The sequence below is a fragment of the Mandrillus leucophaeus genome, unplaced genomic scaffold (assembly GCF_000951045.1).
Source record: "Mandrillus leucophaeus isolate KB7577 unplaced genomic scaffold, Mleu.le_1.0 Scaffold222, whole genome shotgun sequence".
NCBI lineage: Eukaryota > Metazoa > Chordata > Mammalia > Primates > Cercopithecidae > Mandrillus > Mandrillus leucophaeus.
Genome location: NW_012102277.1, coordinates 2,940,039 through 2,966,868, shown reverse-complemented (window position 1 = coordinate 2,966,868; position 26,830 = coordinate 2,940,039). Strand labels below are relative to the sequence as shown.

The 26,830-nt window shown below is 44.7% G+C and overlaps 2 protein-coding genes across 14 annotated transcripts in view; one reads left to right on the top strand and one right to left on the bottom strand.

The window, feature by feature from the left end:
- Positions 1-11,219, bottom strand: part of CNOT8 (CCR4-NOT transcription complex, subunit 8) — an 18,852-nt gene extending 7,633 nt beyond the window's left edge. For 2 of the 11 annotated variants that reach the window (XM_011981254.1, XM_011981256.1), the window contains exons 1-3: positions 10,428-10,666; positions 5,795-5,983; positions 4,105-4,298 (exon numbers count right to left, since the gene is read on the bottom strand). In XM_011981254.1, the coding sequence (XP_011836644.1) occupies positions 4,105-4,298; positions 5,795-5,911 (311 nt within the window). In that variant the 5' untranslated portion in view covers positions 5,912-5,983; positions 10,428-10,666. Of the gene's footprint in view, positions 1-1,666; positions 1,768-4,104; positions 4,299-5,794; positions 5,984-10,379 lie in introns of all 11 variants that reach the window. The other 9 variants (XM_011981257.1, XM_011981265.1, XM_011981264.1 and 6 more) reach the window with 8 other exon arrangements.
- A 7,646-nt stretch (positions 11,220-18,865) lies between these two features.
- The window catches only part of FAXDC2 (fatty acid hydroxylase domain containing 2), a 34,719-nt gene continuing 26,754 nt past the window's right edge, over positions 18,866-26,830 (top strand). The window contains exon 1 of one of the 3 annotated variants that reach the window (XM_011981252.1): positions 18,866-19,299. The gene's annotated coding sequence lies outside the window, so the exon portion shown is untranslated. The remainder of the gene's footprint in view (positions 19,300-26,830) is intronic. The other 2 variants (XM_011981253.1, XM_011981251.1) reach the window with 2 other exon arrangements.

The window sequence follows — 26,830 nt, the reverse complement described above, 5'->3', positions numbered from 1 at the left end:
AAAAAAAAAAAAAAAAAAAGACCGGGTGCAGTGGCTCACGCCTATAATCCCTGCACTTTGGTAGGCCAAGGTGGGCAGATCACCTGAGGTTGGAAGTTCAAGACCAGCCTGACCAATGTGGAGAAACCCCGTCTCTACTAAAAATACAAAATTAGCCGGGCGTGGTGGCGCATGCCTGTAATCCCAGCTACTCAGGATGCTGAGGTGGGAGAATCACTTGAACCTGGGAGGCAGAGGTTGCAGTGAGCCGAGAGCGCCATTGCACTCCAGCCTGGGCAACAAGAGCGAAACTCCATCTCAAAAAAAAAAAAAAAAAAATCAACCAACAAAAAAATACTGAGGCACAGATGGTGGGCAGCCAGCTAAGATGACCCGATGCACCTTCCAGCTGATTCAGGCTGCTTGCCTCAGTCTCAGAGTCACCACCACCATGGCCAGTCAGTCTCAGGGGTTCCAGCAGCTGCTGTGGGCCAAGAAATGTGCCACTGAGAAGGTATCCAAGGCGCATGAGCAAAAAGACCCAGAGGCTGAAGCAGATCAAAGGAGCAGCTGAGGATGAAACTTAACAGTACCACGTGCAGAAAGAGGAAGCGGTCCAGGTCAAGGAAGCCACAGCTCTGGAATCCCAGTAGCTGCAGCACTCAAGTGGCATAGGAAGCCCAGAAAAGGACCAGCCACCAGACCTACTTATGGCAGAAAAAGGCTTGGGTAGCCTCTTGGCCTCTGTGACATTGGCCAGAAATCCATGAAAACTACAGCATAAATGGAAAGGAGTGGGAGAAAGAAGTGCCTGTTCCATGAACCGGCATTTTAGATAACCTCAGGGAACATAAAGCTTTGGCAAAGCTCGTTACATTCCTACGAAAAAGAAGTAAATAGGTCGGATGCGGTGGCTCACACCTGTAATCCTAGCACTTTGGGAGGCCAGCGTGGGTGGATCACAAGGGTCAGGAGTTAAAGACCAGCCTGGCCAAGATGGTGAAACCCATCTCTACTAAAAATACAAAAATTAGCCAGGCATGGTGGTGGGCACCTGTAATCCCAGCTACTCGGGAGGCTGAAGCAGAGAACTGCTTGAACCTGGGAGGCAGAGGTTGCAGTGAGCCGAGATCGCGCCACTGCACTCCAGCCTGGGTGACAAAGCGAGACACCATCTCAAAAAAACAAAAAAAGAAAAAAAAAGGAAAAAAAAAAAGGCAGTGAACAGGTGGAGCGTGGTGGCTCACACTTGTAATCCCAGCACTTTGGGAGGCCAAGGCAGGCGGATCACAAGGTCAGGAGTTCAACACCAGCCTGGCCAACATGGTAAAACTCCATCTCTACTAAAAAAATACAAAAATTAGCCAGGCATGGTGGTGGGCACGCCTGTAATCCCAGCTACTCAGGAGACTGAGGCAGGAGAATTGCTTGAACCCAGGAGGCACAGGTTGCAGTGAGCTGAGATTGTGCCACTCCAGCCTGGGTGACACAGCAAGACTCTGTCTCAAATAAAAATTTTAAAAAATTTAAAAATTTAAAAAAAAAAGGAAGTAAAAGATTTCTGTATATTACATAGCAGGTCCCTTCACTTCTTGGAGAGTAGCAAATCTAGCTTCTTTGTACAGACTTACAACTCAACTAAAGCTCTTGTATTTTAAAAAGGACATTAAAAAAATTTTCTCTTTACCTCGTATTTCATAGAAATGTAATGGGTATGTGTTGTCTGTTTTCCTATGTCTTTTAGTTCAAGCAACACATGTATCATTGTTGACTTTTTCTTTCTTATATCTAGTGAAAGGAAAAAGTTCTTTCAAGAAGGACAGAAATTAAGTTTTCTTTTTCCCTAATGCTTCCATGAAGGTCAGGGGCTTTATCTATGAAAAAGTAGCAAATAGTTATTTGTAACCCATGTGAAGCAACAGCCAGTCTTAAAGTAGTCTATTCCTGCTAATGGTTCAAACAATGAATACTAGTGTAATTGTTTGAGCTACTTTTAGTTTCTCTTAATCAAAATTACTAGATGACAGAATTAAATAACTTCTAACATGTTATTACTTGGTATACAGATGATTATCTGAAAGACTCTGTTATGAAAAAAACTGAAAAAATTAATGTTCTTATAATGCTACCCCACAGATACAACACCTTCGTTTACAGCTCTTTCCAGACTATTTTATCTATCTACACATACACACCTACATCTCTTACATCTCTACATCACAGACCATCTTTACAAATCAGTACTCATCCATTGTAACACTGGCATAATATTCCACTGTAAAGATATATCCATTAATTCAACCACAAGAATTATTTACAATACCATGTAACACAAAAGTAAGGAAATAAGCTAAACAAATCCTGTTCCACTAGACTTTCACTTGCTTTTCATATAAACTTGGGTTAGGCAATAAGAAAACCACTGCAATCTTGATTTTTTTCCACTAAATTAAAACCAGTGTTGAATCACAAGTTTCTTTTCCACTTAAATAAATATTATTTTTTTGTTTTATTATAACTAGGCTTCAATCCCAAGTAAACATCATTTCTTTTTTCTTTTTATTGAGGCAGAGTCTCACTCTGTCACCTAGGCTGGAATGCAATGGCACAATCTCGACTCACTGCAGCCTCCGCCTGCTGAGTTCAAGTGATTCTCCCACCTCAGCCTCCTAAGTAGCTGGGATTACAGGCACCCACCAGCACACCTGGCTTTTTGTATTTTTAGTAGAGATAGGGTTTCACCACATTGGGCAGGCTGGTCTTGAACTCCTGGCCTCAAGTGATCCATTGATCCACCCACCTCAGCATCCCAGAGTGCTGGAATTACAGGTGTGAGCCACCACGCCCAGCCGCAAGTAAACATTATTTTAAATCCAAACATACTCAAACCACTCTGAAATAACTCATTTTTCTTCCTTGTATTATATTATTTTTATGGTACGAACTTACAGGCTTTGACAATAAACTAAAAAATGCAGCTAAAGGAAAGATCCAGATTCTCCCAAAATTACTTGAACCTCAAGGAAATTTCCAAAACATACGAACAACAACAAAAAAGTTGTTCCTTGCAGGCACAATGGCTCACACCTGTTATCCCAGCACTTTGGGAGGTCAAAGCGGGCTGATCACTTTCCACAAAAAATTAGCCGGGCATGGTGGCATGCACCTGTAGTCCCTGCTACTTGGGGGGGCTGACGTGGGAGGATCACTTGAGCCTGGGAGATTGAGGCTGCAGTGAGCCACGTTCACACCACTGCACTCTAGCCTGCGTGACAAAGCAAGACCCTGTCTTCACAGGAAGAAAAGATTACTCCTAAGTCATGAAACACTCCTGATGCCCAGTTAAACAAAGCAGGATATGATAGGAAGTACACTAACATCACTTCATGCAATCAGCAAAATGACAGTCTCCCCCAAATTTTCTTTTAAAATTCCTGGGTATAAAAAATAAAAAAAAATTAAAAAAAATTTAAATTCCTGGGTATATATCCAAAAGAACTGAAAGCAAGACCTTGAAGAAATATTTGCACACCCATGTTCATAGCAGCAATATTCACAACAGCCAAGAGGTAGAAGAAACCCAAGTGTCTATCAACAGGTGAATAAACAAAATGTGGTATATACATACCATGGAATCTTCCACTGCCTAAGAGTGGAACTGCTAGCTCATGTGGCAACTCTATGTTTAACATTTTCAGGAACTGCAAAACTATTTTCCAGAATTTCCCCCAAATTCTATATTCCCAGCAGCAATGTATGAGGGTTCCAATTTTCTCCACACCCTCAACAACACTTATGTCTTTTTGACTACAGCCATTCTAGTGGGTGTGAAGTGGTATCCCAATGTGGGTTTAATTTGCATTTCCCTCATGACTAATGATGTTGAGCATCTTTTCATGTGCTTACTGGCCATCTGTACATTATCTTTCAAGAAGTCTATTCAGATCTTTTGCACATTTTTAGTTGGGTTATCTTTTCATTGTTGAGCTGCTGCAGTTCTTTAAGCAGGACTTCACTTGCTGAGATTCCCTATTCCATCCTCTGCTTGACCACTCTATCCAACACCTACCTGGATTCAGTGAAAACAAAACTTAAAATTAACAAAATTATTTAGAAGTCACTTACGTAAGGTTAAATTTGAAATTGAACTGCCAAGTATTGATTCCAGAAGGATATTCTCCCTTCTCATTTGTGAATGTAAGGCCCAGCTGGATAATTTTTAAAAGGTCAACATTGCACCGCAGAAGCTGATACTGGTAATCTATGGAACTACGAAATTCACCAATTGGTCGCACCACAACACCTGGAAATTCTGTGTCCTGGAAAAGGAAAAAGTCTCTCATCACAAGGTTTCAGAAAACAGTGGATGCTGAATTGGTAATTCATAAATAAAATTTTACCTCCATTTATAAAAGTTATGTGACAAGCCCCAAACTTGGGCACAAAATTCTTTTTGTGTTTTTTTGAGATAGGGTTGGTCTGTCTCTGTCACCCAGGCTGCAGGGCAGTAGCACAATCACAGCTCACTACAGCCTCAACCTCACAAGTGCAATCAATCCTCCCCCCTCAGCCTCCCTAAGTAGCTGGAACTACAGGTCCATGCTACCACACCCAGCTAATTATTGTATTTTTTGTAGAGATGGGGTTTCACCATGTTGCCCAGGCTGATCTCAAGTGATCCACCTGCCTCGGCCTCCCAAAGTGCACAGATTACAGGCATCAGCCAACACGACCGGCCAAAATCCTATCTTAAAATACTGACCTTGTTGATATCTACTAAAGAAGCACTAGAATCATGAAGCTTCTCACAACAACTTGATCCTAAATAAGCAGAATGTCAATAGAAAGAGTTGAGTAACTACAGGTAGATATGCAGTCAATTAAGAACGTTCTAGGTTGAGAACAATATATGAATAAAAATACAAATACAGGGAAGTGAAACAGCCATTCAGAAAAAAATATAAAGAGACAGGCTTAGCTTGAGTGAAAAGACTGGAAGGAGCTCTGAATACCAAGCTACAGACTTAACTCTATAATTTCTAAAGCAAGAGTCACAAATTCCAAGCAGCTAATGTAAAGGAGTAAAGTCAGCTAGGTATGAAAATGGTACAACTAACAGGGACTAGAGTAAAACAGAGAGGACATGCCTCTCTACAGGAGGCTTTTAATATTACCACAATACTCATCTCTTTCTCCAGCCAGTGTCAGGCAGGGGTAGATAACATATATTGCCAGGTCTTCCTATTTTTTTTTCAGAGATGCCAGAAATCTGGAATTCAACTGAGTTCTATTGACTTTTAAATGCTGGCAATAAATTTTTAAAATTTTGAATAAACATTGTATAGTCAAATTCACCATATCTGTAGAACAGATGGGCCCCGGGGGTTGATGTAACTTCTGCTTTAAAGACTTTCAAACAGAATAATGTTACAAAAAATCTAAGATACTAGAGGTTACATCCTTCTCAGAGACACTGGCTACCTTGATATTTCATAAAGCAACACAATCTTCCGTCAGGTTTAATTCACAATGGCTTTAGTGGAACATACTCATTCTTTTCAAGATCTCAAATTAAACATTCCCTCAACCCATCCATATAAGAAGGTGAGTCAAGCTGGGCATGGTGGTATGAGCCTGCAGTCCCAGCAACCTGGAAAGGTGAGGTGGGAGGACTACTTGAGCCCAGGAGTTCAAGGCTGCAGTGAGCTATGATTGATTGCATCTGTGAATAGCCACTGCACTCCAGCCTGGGCAACAGAGCAAGACCCCATCTCTAAGAGTAAAAAAGAAGGTGAGTCAGAGTAGAGCTCCTTACCATGGCAATATAACTGTAACTGAGCACGATTTCTCGGATCTTCCTCATCTCTTCTTCTAGATTACTGGCCCATACTTCACAGATAACCTGGCTATTCTCCACAAGTGCTGCAGGCATCTTGAAGAAACCTGAGAAGTCGTCGTCAGCTAACTAGTTTTACAGTGCAGGCCAGACAATGTTTGATCTGATCTAGATTTTAAAACATTTTAAAATCATGTAAGTTTATACACACATAAGATGTCAACAAAACAAAGACATCAAAACAATATTTTACAATCACTTCATTAGTTTAAAACATTAAGATTATTCTCCATTTTATATGATGGGGAAACTCTTGTCAACACACACAAACACACGCAAACACACGCACACACACACACGGTTCTTTCCTGAAGAAACTGAAGTTACTAAAACTTCTGCCCAGCAGTCCTCTGCCACAGAAGTGAAACCACTATCCTAGTTTTTCAGCTCTCTGTAGACTAGACCAAAATAATCCCCAGTTACCACAAATATGCCCTTATCCATGACTTTCACATCACTTTGCACAGGGACCAAATCATGGAAACAGTCCTAAAGGAATCACCTTAGCCATTTTCAATGTACCTGAGATCTCTGAAAGCCTGAAAGAACGTAGACCTAAACTCTCACACTCAAGCCTTTGTACCCATATGATGAATACTGGCATGGGATTCTTCCCCCAACCCACAAAAGGAAATTATTTTTCTCTACAATCCAAAAGTCAAATATAACTAGAGGCAATTAACAATACCAGTGCCTCTTTAGATATACCAGTGCCTCTTTAGATTTGTGCAAACAGAGCATGAAGTGAGGGATTTAAGTGGTAGAAAACAATCCCACTTGCTAATCTGAACCCTAAAAACCACAACGAAAATCAGAATTTGAGTTAGTATTTACGTTTTTTTTTTTTTTTTTTAGATCGAGTCTCGCTCTCTCGCCCAGGCTAGAGCGCAGTGGTGCACTCCTGGCTCACTGCAACCTCTGCCTCCTGGGTGCAAGCGATTCTCCTGCCTCAGCTACCCAAGTAGCTGGGACTACAGGTGTGCGCCACCACGCCCAGCTAAGTTTTGTATTTTAGTAGAGATGCGGTTTCATTATATTGGCCAGGCTGGTCTTGAACTCCTGACCTTGTGATCCACCGGCCAGTATTTACTTTTAAACACATAAATTAAAAGGAAACTATGCAGCAATTCAACAGTAGGACTAAAGATGGCTGGTATAAATCATTCAGCCAGAAACAGAATGATTCATGGTGTATTTTTCAAGAGAAAAATTAGGGAGGGGAAAGTATTCTGTGAGAAAAAAATTCATCATGATTGGGTCTCTGACTAATGCTGTTATTATTATGGCAAACAACACACGTGGCCTGGTTATAAAAATACAAAAAAGTCGGCTGTGGTGGCTCACTCCTGTAATCTTAGCACTTTGGAAGTCTGAGGCGGGCGGATCACAAGGTCAGGAGATTGAGACCATCCTGGCTAACACGGTGAAACTCCGTCTCTACTAAAAATACAAAACATTGGCTGGCTGTGATGTCACGCGCCTGCAGTCCCAGCTACTCCGGAGGCTGAGGCAGGAGAATTGCTTGAACCCAGGAGGCGGAGGTTGCAGTGAGACAGGAAGTGCCACCACAATCCAGCCTGGGCGACAGAGTGAGACTAAGTCTCCAAAAACAAACAAACAAACAAACAACAAAAAATAAAGGCATTTACTTATAAGGCAAGCCCACTGCATGGATCCACAACACAATAGTGGACTCTAATGTATATATTTAAAGAAAATTTCCTAGAAACAGTAAAACGAATGTAAGTGGTTCCCAAAGGACAGAGCAAGGAATATCTTTGCTTCCTACTTTCAAGATTGGCAGATGCAACAATGAGAATCTGGAGCAAAACAACACTGGCATCATTTCTCTAAGAAACTTCTGAGAAATCAAACTGTTGGTTTGCCAGCAACCCTTGAAGATTCCATTTATTCAAGGTATCCTATACTTCTACAGATTTTTCTCTGTAATTATAGTAGTTAAACTTAAGTAGACTATGTGGTATCTCCCCACAAAAACATAGTAGAAACTTCTTAAAGCCAGGATATATTTCTTCTCTTGTTTTTGTTCTATTACAGGCTTGCAAAACAACAATAAAGATCAAGAAAAGAGAGAAGTTCAGAATGAATGGGGAGTAAATTCCACTATCTGACCATAATTCAGAAAATGTTCCAACTCAGAATTTTAGATTCCTAAACTTGCTTAAGATTTCTCCCCTGCAAAAGGCCTTAAAACCATTTTCTATACCCATATAATGTTAAATCAGTGGTACCTCCTTATTCCCTAACTGAAGTAATATCCTTCATTTTTGGTGTCATTTCAAACATAACCATAACTACTTTGGAGGAAGTGGGTGTATCACTCCCGAGTTTTTGGGAGATGTTTCCAGAAAAGCAAAAGCAACAACAACAACAAAAACCCCACACAACCAAAAGATGCCTTTAACCTCCATTTAAAAGAGAACTGGTTTTTAAAAAGTTAACCACTGTTACACATATCTGGCATATATATGGGGACTGCAAAAGCCAGACAGCTGGCAAAAATATGTAAGCCATTTTTGCTCCAAAGTTAGCTAGGATCTGTGGGGAAGTAAACAATAGCTTGCAAGCCCCTGAATGCAGTGCCACTCAAAAATTAAAGAGGAATCACACTATGCACATTTAATTTAGCAAGTCAAATTACTGACATATGTTGGCCAAAAAATAAAATAAAATAGCAACTTAAATACCAGGAGGACGAGCGCAGTGGCTCACACCTGTAATCCCAGCACTTTTGAGAGGCTGAGGTTGCAGAATCACTTGAACTTAGGAGTTCGAGACCAGCCTAGGCAACAAAGTAAGACCCCCCGTCTCTACAAAAAGTACAAAAACTTAGCCAGGCACGGCAGTGTGTGCCTGTAGTCCCAGTTACTCAGGAGACTGAGCTGGGAGGATCACTTGAGCCCCAGGAAGTCGAGGCTGCAGCAGTGAGCTGTGATTACGCCACTGCATTCCAGCCTCAGGGACTGAGCAAGAGCACGTTTCAAAAAAATCATCATCATCATCATCATCATACCAGCAATTCAGCCTGCCACTTTCCACTTCATAAGCACATGCTCCAAAATGACCCTAAGATAGGGGTTTGTCTTCCTCCTTTTAAGCCTCCTCAGTGCAAGCATCTCACAGCACATCACAACTCTATGGCTTTCAAATATGCTTATTTGCACAACACAGCCCCTAAAGGTAACCCTAATTACTTATCTGGGTTACAACCAAAGCAGCAGTAACAAGTTTCAAAACTGAAGGAAAAACTGTCCAGCATGTAGTCACAAACAGGATGCTAATCTCAAGCGTTGAATGTTCCTAAGGAATTTTTAAGGATTAATTTTTATTACATACAATGTTTGCCTCAAGGGCTGACTTAAAAACTTGACTCCCACATGAGCTACAGAGAAAACTGTGCAAGAGGGAAAGGTTTTCACAAACACACACACCCCTATGAATTACTGAAGTCCCTGCCCTGTGCTGACCTGCAGGGCAGTATGTTCAGATGGCTCCCGTTGATCTACAGTGTAAACTTCTCCAAAACATAACTCCTTATTTACACAGGAAAGCTCTGAAGGGCAACTAATGATAAAGCCACCGGAACGTTTTCTCTGCAAGCAATCAAGGCCTTGCTCGGGAAAAGAAATGTTGAGTCTGATTTTGTTTGTTTAAGCCCAAGTGTACAAGGAAACTATTAACATCACTTCCCTATTCGAGAGGACTGAACAAAGGCTTTGCCGTGCCTAGATAAGATAGAAAAGGAAGTGGCACGTTTGAAGAAATAAATAGCAGCAGCGTTTAAGAGGATCCTCTGACTCTCCCCTACCTCCAAACACAGTGTCTCAAGGCACTGTCCTGGACTGAACCGCAGTTCAAACTTCTTAAAACCACCCGAACGGCCCAGGTCTGTGAGTTGGCTCCTCCATTCCTAAAGCCATAGAACACCAAGAAAAAGTTGTGGGGCCTCAAGAACTAAGAAAGAGGCGGCGACTTAGAAGGGGGAGGCCCGCAAGATTCCATATTCAGGTCCTCCTCCCCACTACTCTGTCTCTCATCATCATTCTCTTCTCGTTTATCATCATCTTTCCACTTCAAATCACACTCAGTCCTCCTCCTTCTGACACGCCATTCTTCTTCTGTGTTTGTTTGGTAAAGCAAAGTTAAAATTACGGGCCTTAGGACTAAGAGAACTAAGTTCGAAGCCAGGTCAAGCCACGTAGTTGTGCGTCCTTGCATAAGCTACTTAACCTATTTCGTGCCTCAGTTTTCCTATCTTGTAAAATGGGTTTGATAACAGTACACACCTCGGACGATTGGAGGAGAAGTTAAAATGAAGCATATGAGGTGCTTTGTAAAGTCCCCACACATATCACTCGAATATTACCATGTGGCGGTGGCCATTATTATTACTACTCTTTGCTGGGTTTTCTCTCATCACACACCCTGCCCCTTACACACACCCCTACTCCCCTTCCCCCACCGACCCCCCATGGTCTCTCACACTCTTCCGTCTTACGCTCCTCTTTCCGGTAAGCGCAGGCCCGCTTACCGTGACCGGCAGGGCCCGCGAAGCACTGGCTAGTGGGCTGGCGGGCTGACTCTCGGACGGCGGCGGCGACAGCAGCCCCTGACCCGGAGCTCTCTTCCCTCTACCCCGGATCTGCTCCTAAAACCGAACGAGCCAGTGAAATGGGCGCCCACGTGCCCAGAGCGGCCTTACGTACCTCCCACCAAACAACCGGACGGCACCACTCTACCCACCCGATCCGCCCGACTCGCCTGCTCTCTAGAGTCGCTCCAGACGCGCGCGCGCCTGGTCACGCCCGCTCCTCCCCCTTTGCGCGCCCCTGCGACTCCGTGCGTGTTCGCTCCGCCCGTGAGCTCCCGGGAAGCAGCGCGCAGGCGCAGAAACAACAGGGCGCCGCCGAATAGGTGGGAAGCGGAGGCCTGGAAGCACGCTCGCGGAAGGCGGCCCTCCCGCGGCCCTCTTCGCGTGATTAGTTGCGCTCGCTCAATTTAATCATGATTATTACTCCTCCATTTTGGTTCTCTTTCCGCGCGAACAAGGAAGGGGCGTGCTCTTGAACAACCCCTCCTGCCGTGGGCGCGGCCTGGAAAAATCCAAAGGCCGAGGAAAGGGCGTGGCCCTTCGAACAAACCCCCACCCCGAATTACCACGCCCTCTCCTTCTGGCTTTGAAGGACCGTTAAAACCGTTGGCCCGACGGGATTTGTGGCGAGGTTGACGGAGAAAAAGGCTGTCCTGGCTTTCTGTTCTAATATGGCCCCCTAGATGCCTCACTTACAAAGCATCTATCTTACGGTTCCTTTCTGGCAAACAATTAGTTGGGGGTGGGGCGGCTCCCGAAAGCCGAGGGTGGGTGACGCCCGCCAAGGCCCGCCTACCTCCCGGCCTCACCCAGCCGAGCGAGGAACATTGCCATAGCAACTGGCCCGCCAGGGTCTGCTCCAGTTACAAAGAGGACGGCGCCTCCCGTGGGCACGGCGCCTGGCCAGCGCAGGCGTCGCCGGGCTCTTCAGAGCTCCAAAACCTTTGCGAACGCGCAGGGAGCTCGCCAGATTTTAGTGTCGAGACCCACGGGCTCAGGCCTCGCCCAGGAGCTTCTGAGGCCCCTCGGCCAGCCCTTTGGTTCCCTTTTAATCCTGCTTGGAGACAGGGCTCTTGACCGACGCCCGCCCTGGGCAGCGTGTGACCAGCTGGGGCGCGCCTCCGCCTCGTGTTCTCCGCGGTGGGAGAGAAGACAAAGCGCCGGCTTCCTGCCCACAACGTCGGCGGCGGGCCGCCCTCAGCCACTCTGGCCAGCGCTCCACCCCTGTTCCCGAGAGGACGTGGGGGCTGCCCCAGGCACGGTTCTAGTCCTTGTCCCAGATGCTTCTACTTGAGGTGCTGTTGATAAGAGAACGGCAAATGCACCCCTAGTGACCGGGAGAGGGGCTTCTACTATTCACTTTGCACTTTTAAACATTTCTTCCTAAGGGGATTCTCCAGAATCCTTCCAATTCCTAGGCTGGCTGCCGAGCTGGCCTTGAGCGGCAATTTCAAACGGGATTCCCAAAAGCTATTCTCCAGGGAGGTGAACTCCTAGCTCCAGCCTCCAGGATAAGAGCATCAAATGCACTTTCTGAACTCCAGTCCCCCTCTTCTCCCCTCCAAATGAGTGTTTAGCTCCTTATCTGCAAAATTAGGATACCAGTGGTTCTCATGAGCTTGTGAAGATTAAATAGTTAATAATTGGAAAAACACCCCGCACCAAGGAAGATATAAAAGAGCGTTCGATAAACGGCATGTCTCAGTTTGCTCTCTCTATAACAGTCGATTTGGGGCCGGGCGCGGTGACTCCCTGAGCCTGTAATCCCAGCACTTGGGGAGGCCGAGGCGGACAGATCACCTTAGGTCAGGAGTTCAACACTAGCCTGGCCAACATGACAAAACCCTGTCTCTACTAAATAATACAAAAATTAGCTGGGCGTGGTGGAGGGCACCTGTAATTCCAACCACTCTGGAGGCTGAGGCAGGGAGAATTGCTTGAATCTAGGAGGCGGAGGTTGCAGTAAGCCTAGATCGCGCCACTGCACTCCAGCCTGGGCAACAGAGCAAGACTCCGTCTCAAAAAAATAATAAACAGTGATTCGGTTGAGGAATACACTGATAAAGAAGGCAGGCAAGTTTCCCATTCACCAGTCAGTTCTGTGGGTTTCTAACGTGCTTTCGCCCACTTATAATTAGAGTCAGGAGAGGCTAGCACTGACAGGCAGGCAGTAGTCACATGAAAAGTGGCCTCCCCAGTCCTTTCTTGGAATTTTGTTTTTTCCTGTGGCACTGTGCCTGGTGTGTGTTAAAACAAACAGGAAACACCGTGTCCAGCCCCACCACCACCGCTCACCCAGAACTGGGTGCTCGTTTCTCAAATTATTGAAAACAAATACAAAGCAAGCATAGATGGATTGTATTTTAGGAGGAGCTGGAATGTTATTTTATTTTATTTTATTTTATTTTCACATTTAATAAGATTCTTCCACTTTAATGCATAAAACCCTTTGATATCAGTGTCAACCAGGAAAATTCATGTTAGAAAAAATTGGAATGAGAGCTAATATTCTATATTCAGAACATTTGAGAAAGCATTTTTGACTATTACAAAAGTTTATTTAACAAAAAGTCTAATATGAAAATGTATATGACCTAATTTCCCTATGGAGAGAGGACATGGGTTTCTCTGCTGAACAGCCATTATTTATACTCGTTCCAAGGCTTCTAACATGATGATACTATTTCCTCGTATTACCACCATTCCAATATTGTTCTGTTGCCCACTAGTTGCCATCTCCACACATTCATCTATCACAAGGTTCATAAAGGGATCAAATCCCCGCAATATTCCTTGGACATGTCTGCCACCATTTAATTTCAATGATAACTTCTTGTCCATAAATTTTTTCAACTCGGGAGGGTGAGCTTTGCTCATGGCGTATACTCCACGGGCTCACAGACGCCTTGGAACTGAATCTATTTTATTTTTTAGACAAGAGTCTCGCTCTGGCACCCAGACTGGAGTGCGGTGGTGCAATCTCTGCTCACTGCAAGCTCCGCCTCCAGGGTCCACGCCATTCTCCTGCCTCAGCCTCCAGAGTAGCTAGGACCACAGGCGCCCGCCACTGCGCCTGGCTTTTTGTATTTTTTTTTTAAGTAGAAAAGGGGTTTCACCATGTTGGCCAGGATGGTCTCGATCTCCTGGCCTAGTGATCCACCCGCCTTAGCCTCCCAAAGTGCTGGGATTACAGGCATGAGCCACCGCGCCTGGCCTAGAGTGTTACCTTTTGAACATTGGATATGATGCTGTACTCATGGATATTGCAAACTTAGAATAATTTTCCAGAAGTCACTGCTTCCCAGTCGGAAGGAGGTCCCAAATGAATGAGACGGTAGTTGGAAAAGAATATATTCAGTGATATCATTTCATATTTGAGAAAAAAACTCTACTGCTTTTTGAGATGAGGGTCTTGCCACGTTATCCAGGCTGGTCTTGAATCCCTGGGCACCCAGGCTCAAGTAATCCTCCCCACTCAGCCTCCTGAGTACCTGGGATTACAGGTGCATGCCACTGCTCCTGGCCCCTACTGTTTTTGAGCTGCAAACTATAGAAAGTCAGGTTCCAACAAATCTCATTTGGGAGAGTATACGTTTTTGGTTTTTGGTGTTTTGTTTGTGTGTTTGTTTTTTGAGATGAGTTTCGCTCTTGTTTCCCAGGCTGGAGTGCAATGGCCGGATCTTGGCTCACCGCAACCTCTGCCTCCCAAGTTCAAGCGATTCTCCTGCCTCAGCCTCCAAGTAGCTGGGATTACAGGCATGCGCCACCATGCCCAGCTGATACTGTATTTTTAATAGAGACGGGGTTTCTCCATGTTGGTCAGGCTGGTCTCGAACTGTCGACCTCAGGTGATCCACCCGCCTCGGCCTCCTAAAGTGCTGGGATTACAGGCGTGAGCCACCGCGCCAGGTCTTCTCAATTTTCTTAAACTTATACTCTCCTGCCGGGTGCGGCGGCTCACGCCTGTAATCCCAGCACTTTGGGAGGCTGAGGTGGGCGGATGACGAGCTCAGAAGATAGAGACCATGGTGGAACCCCTTCTCTACTAAAAATACAAAAAAAATTAGCTGGGTGTGGTGGCGCACGCCTATAATCCCAGCTACTCGGGAGGCTGAGGCAGGAGAATCGCTTGAACTTGGGAGGTGTAGGTTGCAGTGTGCCGAGATCGCGCCGCTGCACTCCAGCCTGGCGACAGAGAGCGAGATTCCGTCTCAAAAAGAAAAAAAGAAAATTGAGAAACACTAGTTATAAAATGAATGGGACCCCTTAAGAACCACACAGCTGTCCAGGCGCGCTGGCTCACGCCTGCAAGGCGGGCGGATCATGAGGTCAGGAGATTGAGACCATCTTGGCTAACGTGATGAAACCGCGTCTCTACTAAAAATACACAAAATTAGCCAGGCGTGGTGGCAGGCGCCTGTAGTCCCAGCTACTCCGGAGGCTGAGGCAGCAGAATGGTGTGAACCCGGAAGGCGGAGCTTGCAGTGAGCTGAGATCATGCCACTGCACTCCAGTCTGGGCGCCACTGCCAGACTCTGTCTAAAAAAAAAAAAAAAAAACCCCGCTGATGTCTGATGTCTGATAACAGGAAGACCAATCAAGCTTTCCCATTATTCCCAACTCAGATCTGCATTCTCCCAGGCTCTCAAGGTCTCTCCTCAGGAACACTTCGTTTCAAGGAGATCAACCAGGAGGATTGAGCAATTCCTTGAAGATAGGATGGCGAGGCCGGGCATGGTGGCTCATGCCTGTAATCCCAGAACTTTGGGAGGCCAAGGAGGGTGGATCTCCTGAGGACAGGAGTTAAAAACCACCCTGGCCAACATGGTGAAACCCAGTCTCTACAAAAATACAAAAATTAGCCAGGCATGACGGCAGGTGCCTGTAATCCGAGCTACTCAGGAGGCTGAGGCAAGACAGTCACTTGAAACTGGGAGGTGGAGTTTGCAGTGGGTCAAGATCACACCATTGCACTCCAGCCTAGGCAACAGAGCCAGACTCCATTTCAAAAAAAAAAGATAGGATGGAGAGAACACCCAGGAAGACTGCAGACCTTCTCACTAGAGAGCTGCTCTTCTCTCTAAGGCTTGCTCAGCAATCAACTATTTACTGAAGACCAGTGTTACTAGTGCCAGAGTTATTACTCCCATGGAAATACATAAAGACCCTATATGAAAATTATTGTAGGAAAAAAGTACCTACTACTCCAGGGAGTGTTGACCACTTAAGCTAAAAAAGTTCAAGAGGAAAAGAATTAGGCTGGGCACAATGGCTCACACCTGTAATCTTAGCACTTTGGGAGGCTAAAGCACTTTGGAAGGCTGAGGCAGGAGGATCACTTGAGGCCAGGATTTTGGGACAAGACTGGACAACATAGCAACACCCCATATCTTAAAAAAAAGAGAGAGAGAGAGAGAAAAGAACTGGAGACACAATACTTGACAGAAACAGGAAGGAAATTCTGGGTGAGAGGATTAGCGTAAGCAAAGATATGGACATAGAGACAATAGGAAATAGGAAAAAAAGTTTCTGCACATCATAGTAAGTGAAAAATAAATGCACATGACAGTGATGCTTGGCATTAGAAAGTAGGAAGGAAGCTAGGCACAGTGAATCATACCTGTAATCCAGCAATTTGGGAGACTGAGGCGGGAGGATTGCTTGAGTCAGGAGTTCAAGACCAGCCTGGGCAACATAGCCAGACTCTGTCTCTACAAAAAAAATTTTTTTTAATTAGTGGGGCATGGTGGTGTGTTCCTGTAGTCCAACTGCTTGGGAGGCTGAGGCAGGAGGATCTGAGGCCAGAAAGTTGAGACTGCAGTGAGCCATAGTTGAGCCATTGCACTCCAGCCTGGGTGACAGAGTGAAACCCTGTGTCTAAAGAAATTTTTTTTTTTTGAGACAGAGTCTCGCTCTGTTGGTCGCCCAGGCTGGAGTGCAGTGGTGCAATCTCGGCTCACTGCAACCTCTGCCTCCTGGGTTCAAGTAATTCTCCTGCCTCAGCCTCCCAAGTAGCTGGGACTACAGGTGCCCGTCATCACGCCTGGCTAATTTTCGTATTTTTAGTAGAGATGGGGTTTCACCGTGCTAGCCAGGATGGTCTCGATCTCCTGACCTCGTGGTCCACCCTCCTCAGCCTCTCAAAGTGCTGGGATTACAGGCGTGAGCCACCGCGCCAGGCCAAGAAATTTTTAAAATTAGGCCAGGTGCAGTGGCTCACACTTGTAATCCCAGCACTTTGAGAGGTCAAGGCGGGCAGATTACCTGAGGTCAGAGTTCAAGAACAGCCTGGCCAACATGGTGAAACCCTGTGTCTTCTGAAAACACACACACACACACACACACACACACACACACAAAATTAGCCAGGCATGGTAGCAGGTGCCTGTAGTCCCAGCCACTCTGGAGGCTGAGGCAGGAGAATCGCTTAAACCCAGGAGGCGGAGGTTGCAGTGAACTGAGATCGTGCTACTACACTCTAGCCTGGGTGACAGAATGAGACTCCATCTCAAAAAAAATAAAAAAAATAAAAAAATAGAAAGTAGGAGGGAATAGGAAAGAATATCATCTGAGAGGAGCCAAACTAAAGTGAGTCTTGGAAGTCTGGTAGCACAGGTTTGTTCAGTGCACAAGACAGACTTGGTCAGCTGGAAAATATAGACATTCTATAATATCTGGAATATTGAAAAAAAATTAGCGTCTCTGAAAGGAGAGATGAGGAAAAACATGAATGAGTTGTACAAAATGTAATTAATTTGTGAGCAAGCATTAAATGTTTCCTGAGCCCTTGCTTTGTGCAACGAATTAGGCAAGGAAAATGAGGAAGACATGGACCTTTATTGGGCAAATAAAGTATGACACATCTATACAATGGGACAGGAGGCAGCCATTAAACAGAACATGGCAGTTCTTAAGGGTACTATGTGGAGCAGTCTCCATGTTTTGTTGTTGGCAGTTTTATTTTATATATTTTAGAGACAGGGCCTCATTATGTTGCCCAGGCTGGTCCCTAACTCCTGGGCTTAAGAAATCCTCCTGCCAGGTCAGGCACAGTGGCTCATGCCTGTAGTCCCAGCACTTTGGGAGACTGAGGCGGGCAGATCACAAGGTCAGGAGTTTAAGACCAGCCTGGCCAATATGGTGAAACCCCATCTCTACTAAAAAAAAAATACAAAAATTAGCCGGGCGTGGTGGCACTACTCGGGAGGCTGAGGCAGACGAATCGCTTGAACCTGGGAGGCGGAGGTTGCAGTTAGCCATGATCATGCCATTACACTCCAGCCTGGGTGACAGAGCGAGACTGCATCTCAAAAAATTAAAAAAAAGAAATCCTCTTGCCCCAGCCTTCCAAAGATTGCTGAGATTACAGGCATGAGCCACTGCACCCAGCATTTTTTTTGTTTTGTTTTTTAGAGACAGGCAGGGTCCCACTCTGTCACTCAGGTTGGAGTGCGGTGGCACAATCATAGCTTACTGCAGACTCCAACTCCTGGGCTCAAGCCATTCTCCCACCTCAGCCTCCTGAGTAGCTGGGATAACAGACATGCGCCAGTAAGCTAATTTTTTTGTATACGTAGTAGAAATGGGGTTTTGCTGTTGCCCAGGCTGGTCTCAAACTCTTGGCCTCAAGTGATCCTCCCGTCTTGGTCTTCCAAAGTGCTGAGATTATATGCATGAGCTGCTGTGCCCAGCCAAGTTTCTGAGTTTTGTTTATTTTAGAAGGAGTCTTCCTATGTTGCCCAGGCTGGTCTCAAATACCTGGGCTCAAGCGATCCTCCGACCTCAGTCTCCCAAATAGCTGGGACTACAGGTGAGCACCACCATGCCCAGCCAATCTCCATGTTTGATTGTTAAGTGGAAAAAGCAAAGTGCACAACAAACATACTATGGAGCTGTTGCTAAAGGAGAAGCACAAGGCCTACACATGTTTTTATTTACATATGTAAGCTCTGGAAGGATATACAAAAATCTGGTCACAGGGGTTGCCTCTTGGGAGGAAAAAAAGGGGACTGAGGAGAAATAAAAAGACTTTTCATTGTACATTCTTTTGACCCTATTGTATTTTATATCACTTGCACATTTATTTAAAAATAGTTTTCAGAAATTTAAAAGCAGCTCTTTTTCCAAAGTGCTCTTCACTTCATGTCATGGGTCCTGTATCCTAAGTTCCCCTATTTCAATCACAGTGCAAATTCACCCTTCATAGGCGTGCCTTTCCCGCATCTAGACTCACTAGAAATAGCTGATGTATCTCTCCTCCCTTGCCTGCCCTCCACAGGAAGAGAAGCAATGAAAAAAAAGAAAATGAGATCCTCTGGTCTCTGTCACCTTTTTATCAACTTGTACTACCTGCCATTATCTGACACCCACATCTTTTCTTGAATCTGCCTCCTCCTATGGGACAGCAACATTTTCTTAAGTTGCAGATGATGGAGAAAAAAATTTTAAAGAAAAAAAGGGGGCAGGGGGAGGGAAGCCCAGAGTTTGGCCAAATGCACTTTTTTCAAGTTCTTGCTTGAGCTTAGATTTCCTTTCCGCTTTAAGGACATGCCCTCCGGAAGGAAGGGTGTTTTGTTTCCAGCCAACACGGAACCAAACTTTTTTCATCACGTGCCTGGCCCAAGCCAGTACACAGCTCTGTAATGAGATCACTATGGCCAACCTCCCACCCGAGCAAAAACAAGGTTAGCCGGCAGCACAGCGGCAGCACAGCGGCGGCAGCAGCCACCAAAGCGGGGGCTGAAAGGGAAGAGAACTTAGATTTGACCTGTGCAAGGACCACAGAGGAGCCTGGACACAGCCCACTGCTGAGGTAAGTGGGAACTACGGGGGAGGGGTGGTGTTTGCAAAGGTCAGGACATGTCCAAGTTCACTTAAAGTAAGGGCAAAACACACTCTTCCCACTTCCGCCACCACCCTGTCTTCTCTACTTATGTCAGGGTTAGATTTGCCTCCAGACAGTGTCCTAGGACATTTCTGTAGTGCAGTCGCCTCGTCTCTTAATGTCTGCATCCTCTGCCTGTGTTTGTACCATCTACCTCCTCAGTAGTCTAATTTTGCTAGCAATTGACAGGTGATTGTAATGGACAAGTAATTGTTTGACTTTAAAACCATGTAAAGGAGCAACTCATAAGTCAGAACTCAAATGAGAGACAGAACAAACTGGAAGAGACTGTTGGGAAGCAACTGCTGCCTAATTGCTTCTCACCTCTAATCTGCCATCACCTGGAAGGTAGGGGGCAAAATACAACAGTTTTAAAGTCTCTGGATAGATGTGTGGGTTATGAGCTAGACAAGTAGGTCGAAACTCTTTTGATGCAACATATACTTGGATTTACCGACAGTGACTCCAGTTGTTACATCGTTAGTGGCTTGATAGTACCTATGGAAACACTCCACGAAGGTTATTGGGTAAAGGGCATACAGTAAGGTGTGTAGATGGAGATGAACAATAGAACAGTGGCTTTCCAGGTGCTCCTTATAGGCCCTTTGGGGCTTAAGGCAAGCAAGATAAGATGCTGATTTGTGGGTTGCTTCAGTTTAATGTGCAATTCCAATTAAATTTCTTTGAGTGGGATATACAGATTCGATTCAAATTGCTAAAACACAAATGCACTAAGCATCAGCTTCTAACTTTACTTAGGAAAGTAATTAGCACAAGGGAATGGCGCTAAAATGTTCAATAGCAAAAGTTGTACACTTTTTGAGGGCAAAAAGCAATGCTTTTGATTCGTGTATCTCTTATTCGACAAATCCTTCTTGAGTATCTGCTACATGCCAGGCTTGGACTTGATTCCGTGGATCTCATGGTAAAACAAGACAGGCAGGTTCTCGGCCTCATGGACATGCAATCGAGCAGAATAGTAAGCGCAAAGTGTGCGAGTATCATGCAGCAAAAGGAGTGAAGAGAGTATACTAAAACTGGCCCATGGGAATCATTTTTAACCTTTCCTTTCATGCATTTCATCTTCTGTTTTTGTTTCTGTTTTTTGTTTTTTGAGATGGAGTCTCACTCTGTCACCCAGGCTGGAGTGCAGTGGCGCAATTTTGGCTCACTGCAACCTCTACCTCCTGGGTTCAAATGATTCTCCTGCCTCAGCCCCCCAAGTAGGTGGGATTACAGGTGCCTGCCACCACACCCGGCTAATTTTTGTATTTTTAGTAGAGATGGGGTTTCACCATGTTGGCCAGGCTGGTCTCCAACTCCTGACCTCAGGTGATCCACCCACCTCAGCCTCCCAAAGTGCTGGGATTACAGGCATGAGCCAACGTGCCCAGCTGCATTTAATCTTTTTTTTTTTTTTTTTTTCTTTTTCAGAGACAGACTCTCGCTCCAGCGCCCAGGCTGGAGTGCAGTGGTGTGATCTTGGCTCACTGCAACCTTCGCCTCCCAGGTTCAAGTGATTCTCCTGTCTCAACCTCCAGAGTACCTGGGATTACAGGTGGGCACCACCACACCCAGTTAATTTTTATATTTTAGTAGAGATGGAGTTTCACCATGTTGGCCAGGCTGGTCTCAAACTCCTGACCTCAGGTGATCCGCCCACCTCGACCTTCCAAAATGCTGGGATTACTTACGTGAGCCACCGCTCCCGGCCGCATTTCATCTTCTTAAATGAATATCGGCCACTCTGTCTTCTATATAAGCCTCAGATTAGTACAGATGTTGAGTCATAGCAGCTCCTCAAAACCCTCTTCACCAGAGGCTTTAAGCTGTGTAATTACATTACAGGTCAGTCTCAGCCCTGGAGGCCGACTGCTCAGCTTTTTCCTAGCATGCAGTCTGAGAGCAGAGGCTGAAGTAAGGGGAGTTCTAATCTTTGGGACAGTTGCCCTCTCCCTGTGTCATTTCTTATGAAATAGAATTTATGCTATTCCCAAAATACGTACAGCACTAGGCAAAGTGTTAAGAAGCCTAGATTTTGCCAGAAACCATGTGGAGTTTGGAGCAAGTCACTTCTACTATCTAGGGCTTCCTCCTTAGCTTATAAAATGGAAGGGGTAAGCCAGATGAACATGAGGTCTTTTTTTTCCCCCTTTAAGAGTAAATTGTCTCAATAATTTTACAAGATATTTACAAAATAATACACTTTCACATAAAGGTGATGCATTTATATTTATAAAATAGGAACATTCATCAATCATGCAGAATATCTAGGAAACAAGAATATGAAAGAAAATCTGGGTCGGGCACGGTGGCTTATGCCTGTAATCCCAGCACTTTGGGAGGCCGAGGTGGGCATATCACCTGAGGTCAGGAGTTCTAGACCAGCCTGGCCAACATGGTGAAACCCCGTCTCTACTAAAAATACAAAAAATTAGCCAGGTGTGGTGGGGGTGGGTGCCTGTAATCCCAGCTACTTGGGAGGCTGAGGCAGGAGAATCGCTTGAACCCGGGAGGCGGAGGCTGCAGTAAGCCAAAGTCATGCCATTGCACTCCAGCCTGGGCAACATGAGTGAGACTCCATCTCAGAAAAAAAAAAAAAAGAAAGAAAGAAAATCTGAAAGAGTTGGGCTGTAGATAAATAAAACTCAAGATTAAACCATCTGTATTCCTTCCAACCTCACCTTATTCTTATGTCCTTTACTCAGATTCTTGAGGTTGTAAACATTAGCTATAGCTTCACTGTGTCATTTATCTAGAGTGGGGATTCCTTAATAAAAAGCCTGCATAATGAGAATCGTCTGCTTTCAACAAAACCACATAGGCAGGGCAGAGTGGCTCACGCCTGGAATCCCAGCACTTTGGGAGACCAAGATCGCTTGAGCCCAAGGGTCTAAGACCAGCTTGGGCAACATAGGGAGATCCCACCTTTACAAACATTTTTTAAAAATTCACCGCTGACATGGTGGCACAGACCTGTAGTCCCAGTTACTCAGGGGACTGAGGTGGGAGGATCACTGGAGCATAGAAGATTGAGGCTGCGGTGAGCTATGATTGAGCCATTGCACTTCAGTCTGGGCAACAGAGCAAGATGTTATCTCTAAAAAATAAATAAAATCCTTGGTTCACACTAAAAAACAAACAAACAAACAAAAAACCAGAACCACACCAAAAAGCATCTAATTTGCTACTAGGGAGGCTGAGGCAGGAGGATCACCTGACCCCAGGAAGTCGAGGCTGCAGTGAATCATGACTGGGTCACTGCACTCCAGCCTGGGTAACCGAGTGAAACCCTGTCTCAAAATAAATAAATAAATAAAATTTGGATAAACTCACAATAGATATCAAATTCACATTAAGGGAGTATCTATTCATTGTTGTAAAATATTAGAATCTTTGGCCAGGCATGGTGGCTCATGCCTATAATCCCAACACTTTGGGAGGCTGAGGTGGGAACATCACTTGAACCCAGGAGTTTGATACCAGCCTGGGCAAAGTAGTGAGACCCCGTCTCTAAAAATTAAAAAAAATAAATAAATGTTTTAAAAATCTTTACTTTTAGTGCACTTCATTTCTTTCTGTCCTCTGAATGTATTCCATTCTAAAATAAGTATGTCATTATCCTCCTTTCTCTGGAAAATCAAAGTTATACGATTTTATAAAATAGGGCAAAAAGCATGTCTTATTCATCTTTCTATCCCCTGTGCCTAGCATTGTCTCTGGCATGTGATAAATATTTCTTGAAAGAATAATTAGTATTTTAGAGAAAACCTGTCCTTTGGTATTAAAACACACACACACACACACACACACACACAAGTTCACTATTCATGGCTAATACAAGCCAATCTCATTCCTTTGTGTCCCTTTCAATCCCTGACACTTAACCCTGTGTTCATCAACATCAATGTATTCTATACTTTTGTAGTCTCAGTTGGTATAATGAGCACTGAATTCAAGTTCTGCCACTAAATATGTGTCCAGGCCAGGCGCAGCAGCTCACGCCTGTAATCCCAACACTTTGGGAAGCCGAGGCAGGCAGATCGTGAGGTCAAAAGATTGAGACCATCCTGGCCAACACGGAGAAACCACGTCTCTACTAAAAAAAAAAAAAAAAAAAAGACCATCCTGGTTAACACCGTGAAACCCCGTCTCTACTAAAAATACAAAAAATTAGCCAGGCGAGGTGGCGGGCACCTGTAGTCCCAGCTACTCGGGAGGCTGAGACAGGAGAATGGCGTGAACCCGGGAGGCGGAGCTTGCAGTGAGCCGAGATCGCGCCACTGCACTCCAGCCTGGGCGACAGAGCGAGACTCTGTCTCAAAAAAAAAAAAAAAAAAAATACAAAAATTAGCTGGACTTGGTGATGCATGCCTATAATCCCAGCTACTCAGGAGGCTGAAGCAGGAGAATTGCTTGAACCCGGGAGGCAGAGGATGCAGTGAGCCGAGATCACACCACTGCACTCCAGTCTGCCAACAGAGTAAGACTGCATCTTAAAAAAAAAAAAATAGGTGTTCAGTTGGAAGCCAAATACTGAATATCTCTGCACTTCCACTTCTTCAGATAGGTAATGGAGGCATCTGAATAGATGAGCTCTAATACGACTTCCAGTTTTTTGGTTTTTTTTGTTTTTTTTTTTTTTGAGAGTCTTGCTCTGTGGCCCAGGTTGGAGCATAAGCCACCACATCTGGCTAATTTTTTTAATATTAATATTTTGTGGATACAGGGCTCCCTGTGTTTCCCAGACTGACTCAAGCAATCCTCCCGCTTCAGCCTCTCAAAGTGCTGGGATGACAGGCGTGAGCCACCATGCCCAGTCCAACTTCTAGTTCTTAAGACGGCACACTTCAAAAGGTAGAAAAAAAGAATTAGTCAAGTCAGAGAAAGTAATGACTATGGTACTTCAGTGTATTAGTAAATGTTGTTGCTAGTTTTATTGCCAAAATTTCTAACTTGAACACTATCATTAGCAAAGAGTGTTAAGGAGCTTCTTTGGGTGAAGACCCATCTGCCTACCATGTTTGAGGTCTCCCCTAGAACCTTTCTGACTGACCATGTTCATGTAAAACTGAAAACATGTCCTCAGGCAGGCGGAGAGGCACAGAAAGCAAGCTGCTTTGGCATAAAATATTCAGCAGAACAATACAGTTGGAGGACTCAGTACCTAGATAAGTATCTCTGGAGATGGCATATGGCCATATTGGCATAACTAAAGAATAAATGACATGTCAGGAAATGCTTCGTTGGTTCTAATGAAATGAGATGTCAACAGATAAATGCTGCTGCTCTTACAGCCAAGAAGCATTCCCACGACCAGAAAGTAAGCAGTCATTTTCCCTTTGGCCAGAAGGCGTACGTGGAGCATAGGAGTCCAGTGTCAAACATACTTATCAGCCCCTAATCACTCAGTCTCAGCAATACCCAGTTTCCATAACATGGACACAGTGGGCGTGATCGGCACTCTGCCCTGTAGAGTGAACCAGAGCTGCCTTCTTCCAGAGCCAAGATCTTATTGTACTGACAGTCATCTAGTTCCTCTTGGTTTTTGTTTTTAATTGCAATATCTGATTCTATTTCTTTATACTTTATACCCAGCCTGTATGTCAAAAGGGTTTGAGGTAGCTTCCAATAAAAGGATATATAGAACAGCTTCAAATAAATAAAAACTGATAAGAAACCATCAGACAATAACCTATATCATTTTGGTGGGGAAGGTGTGATTTGTAGAGAAAATAAACAGGTGCTTTAAAAAGAGGGGTAAAAATGGATTATCCAATTTTCTTTGCACACCATAAGAAAGCATACCACTTCTTCCAAAAAGGAAAAACTTCTGTGCACTTATTCTTTTTTGGTCTTTATCTGACTCAGTCTCTATGTGTACTTGTTTCTTTTTTTTTTTTTTTTTTGGAGGCAGGGTCTTGCTCTGTCATCCAGGCAGGAGTGCAGTGATGCAATCACAGCTCATTGCAACCTCCACCTCCCCAGCTCAAGTGATCTTCCCACCTAATCTTTTTTAATTTTTTGAAGAGACAGGGTCTCACTATGTTGTCCAGGCTAGTCTTTTTTTTTTTTTTTTTTTTGAGACAGAGTTTTACTCTGTTGCCCAGGCTGGAGTGCAGTGGCGTATTCACTACAGCCTCCACTTCCCAGGTTCAAGCAATTTTCCTGTCTCAGCCTCCCAGTAGCTGGGATTACAGGTGCCCGCCACCATGCCCAGCTAATTTTTGTATTTTTAGTATAAGTAGGGTTTTGCCATGTTGGCCAGGCTGGTCTTGAACTCCTGACCTCAAACAATCCACCCACCTTGGCCTCCAAAGTGCTCGGATTACAGGCATGAGCCACTGCACCCGACCCCAGACTGGTCTTGAACTCCCAGGTTTAAGCAATCCTCCTGCCTTGGCCTCCCAAAGTGCTGGGAATACAGGCATGAGCCACCCTGCCCGGCCATACTTACCTTCTTTATTGGAATCATCTTCTGTATCCTCATAAAAAGTATACTGCTTCTTCTTAACAACTAAATAATGGAGTAGGGAATGTCGTCAATGGCTATTTTGGTATTCATGTGGCAGACTGTTAAATATTTTTTTCTCTTCTATCTATCTTGTTTGTTTAACTATGGTCTGACTAAAAACAGCATCCTTCAGATAAGCTAAAATGCAGTCTGGGAAGAAAGTTCAGTTTTGAAGTTGGAGACCATGTATCCAAGAGCATGAAGAAAGCCTGGACACTGTCTTCCCTATAGAGATTTCTTGGTATACCAGATCTCCTGCCTGTCTAGTAGTTTCTTAGCTCTGGCCCAGACCTCTAGCCCAGTACTTTGGATATAAATTTCGGAATGATGAATATGTATCCAGACTGAGAGTTTCTCATTTTTGCATCTTCGGCAATTTCTACAGCTCCTTGCACATAGTAAGTTCATAAATGTTTTTGGAAGGAATGGATGAGCTCCTAAAGATCAAAGGCCATGTCTCATTTGCTTTGCAAGCTCTTAGCAAAGATAATGGAGTTGATAAGACAGGGAAAAGGCTAGGAGACTTGGACTTGTAAGTGAAGTTCCCTGTGGCATGGCATAGCAGAAAGAGTTCTATAAGCTTGAAAAGCAAACAAACCAACCCCAATTCCTCTCTACTCCCTTCCCAAACAGGATAGTTATCTCAACAGGGTCAACAGAACCTTTTATACTTCCTACACTGAAGAGGAAAATCCACATTGACACGAAGGCTCTGCCTGTTTGCAGATGGTTTGCAGACATTTAGATCTCCCAAGTATTTCCCAAGTTGAGGTGTTTGTTTTGACACTTGGTTCCTTGTCATCAAAATATTTGAGCTGGGCCTGGTGGTTCATGCCTGTAATCCCAGTGCTTGGGAGACTGAGGCAGGAGGATCTCTTAAGCCCAGGAGTTAGAGACTAGCCTCAGCAACATAGCAAGACCCCACCTCTATTTTTTTTTTTTTTT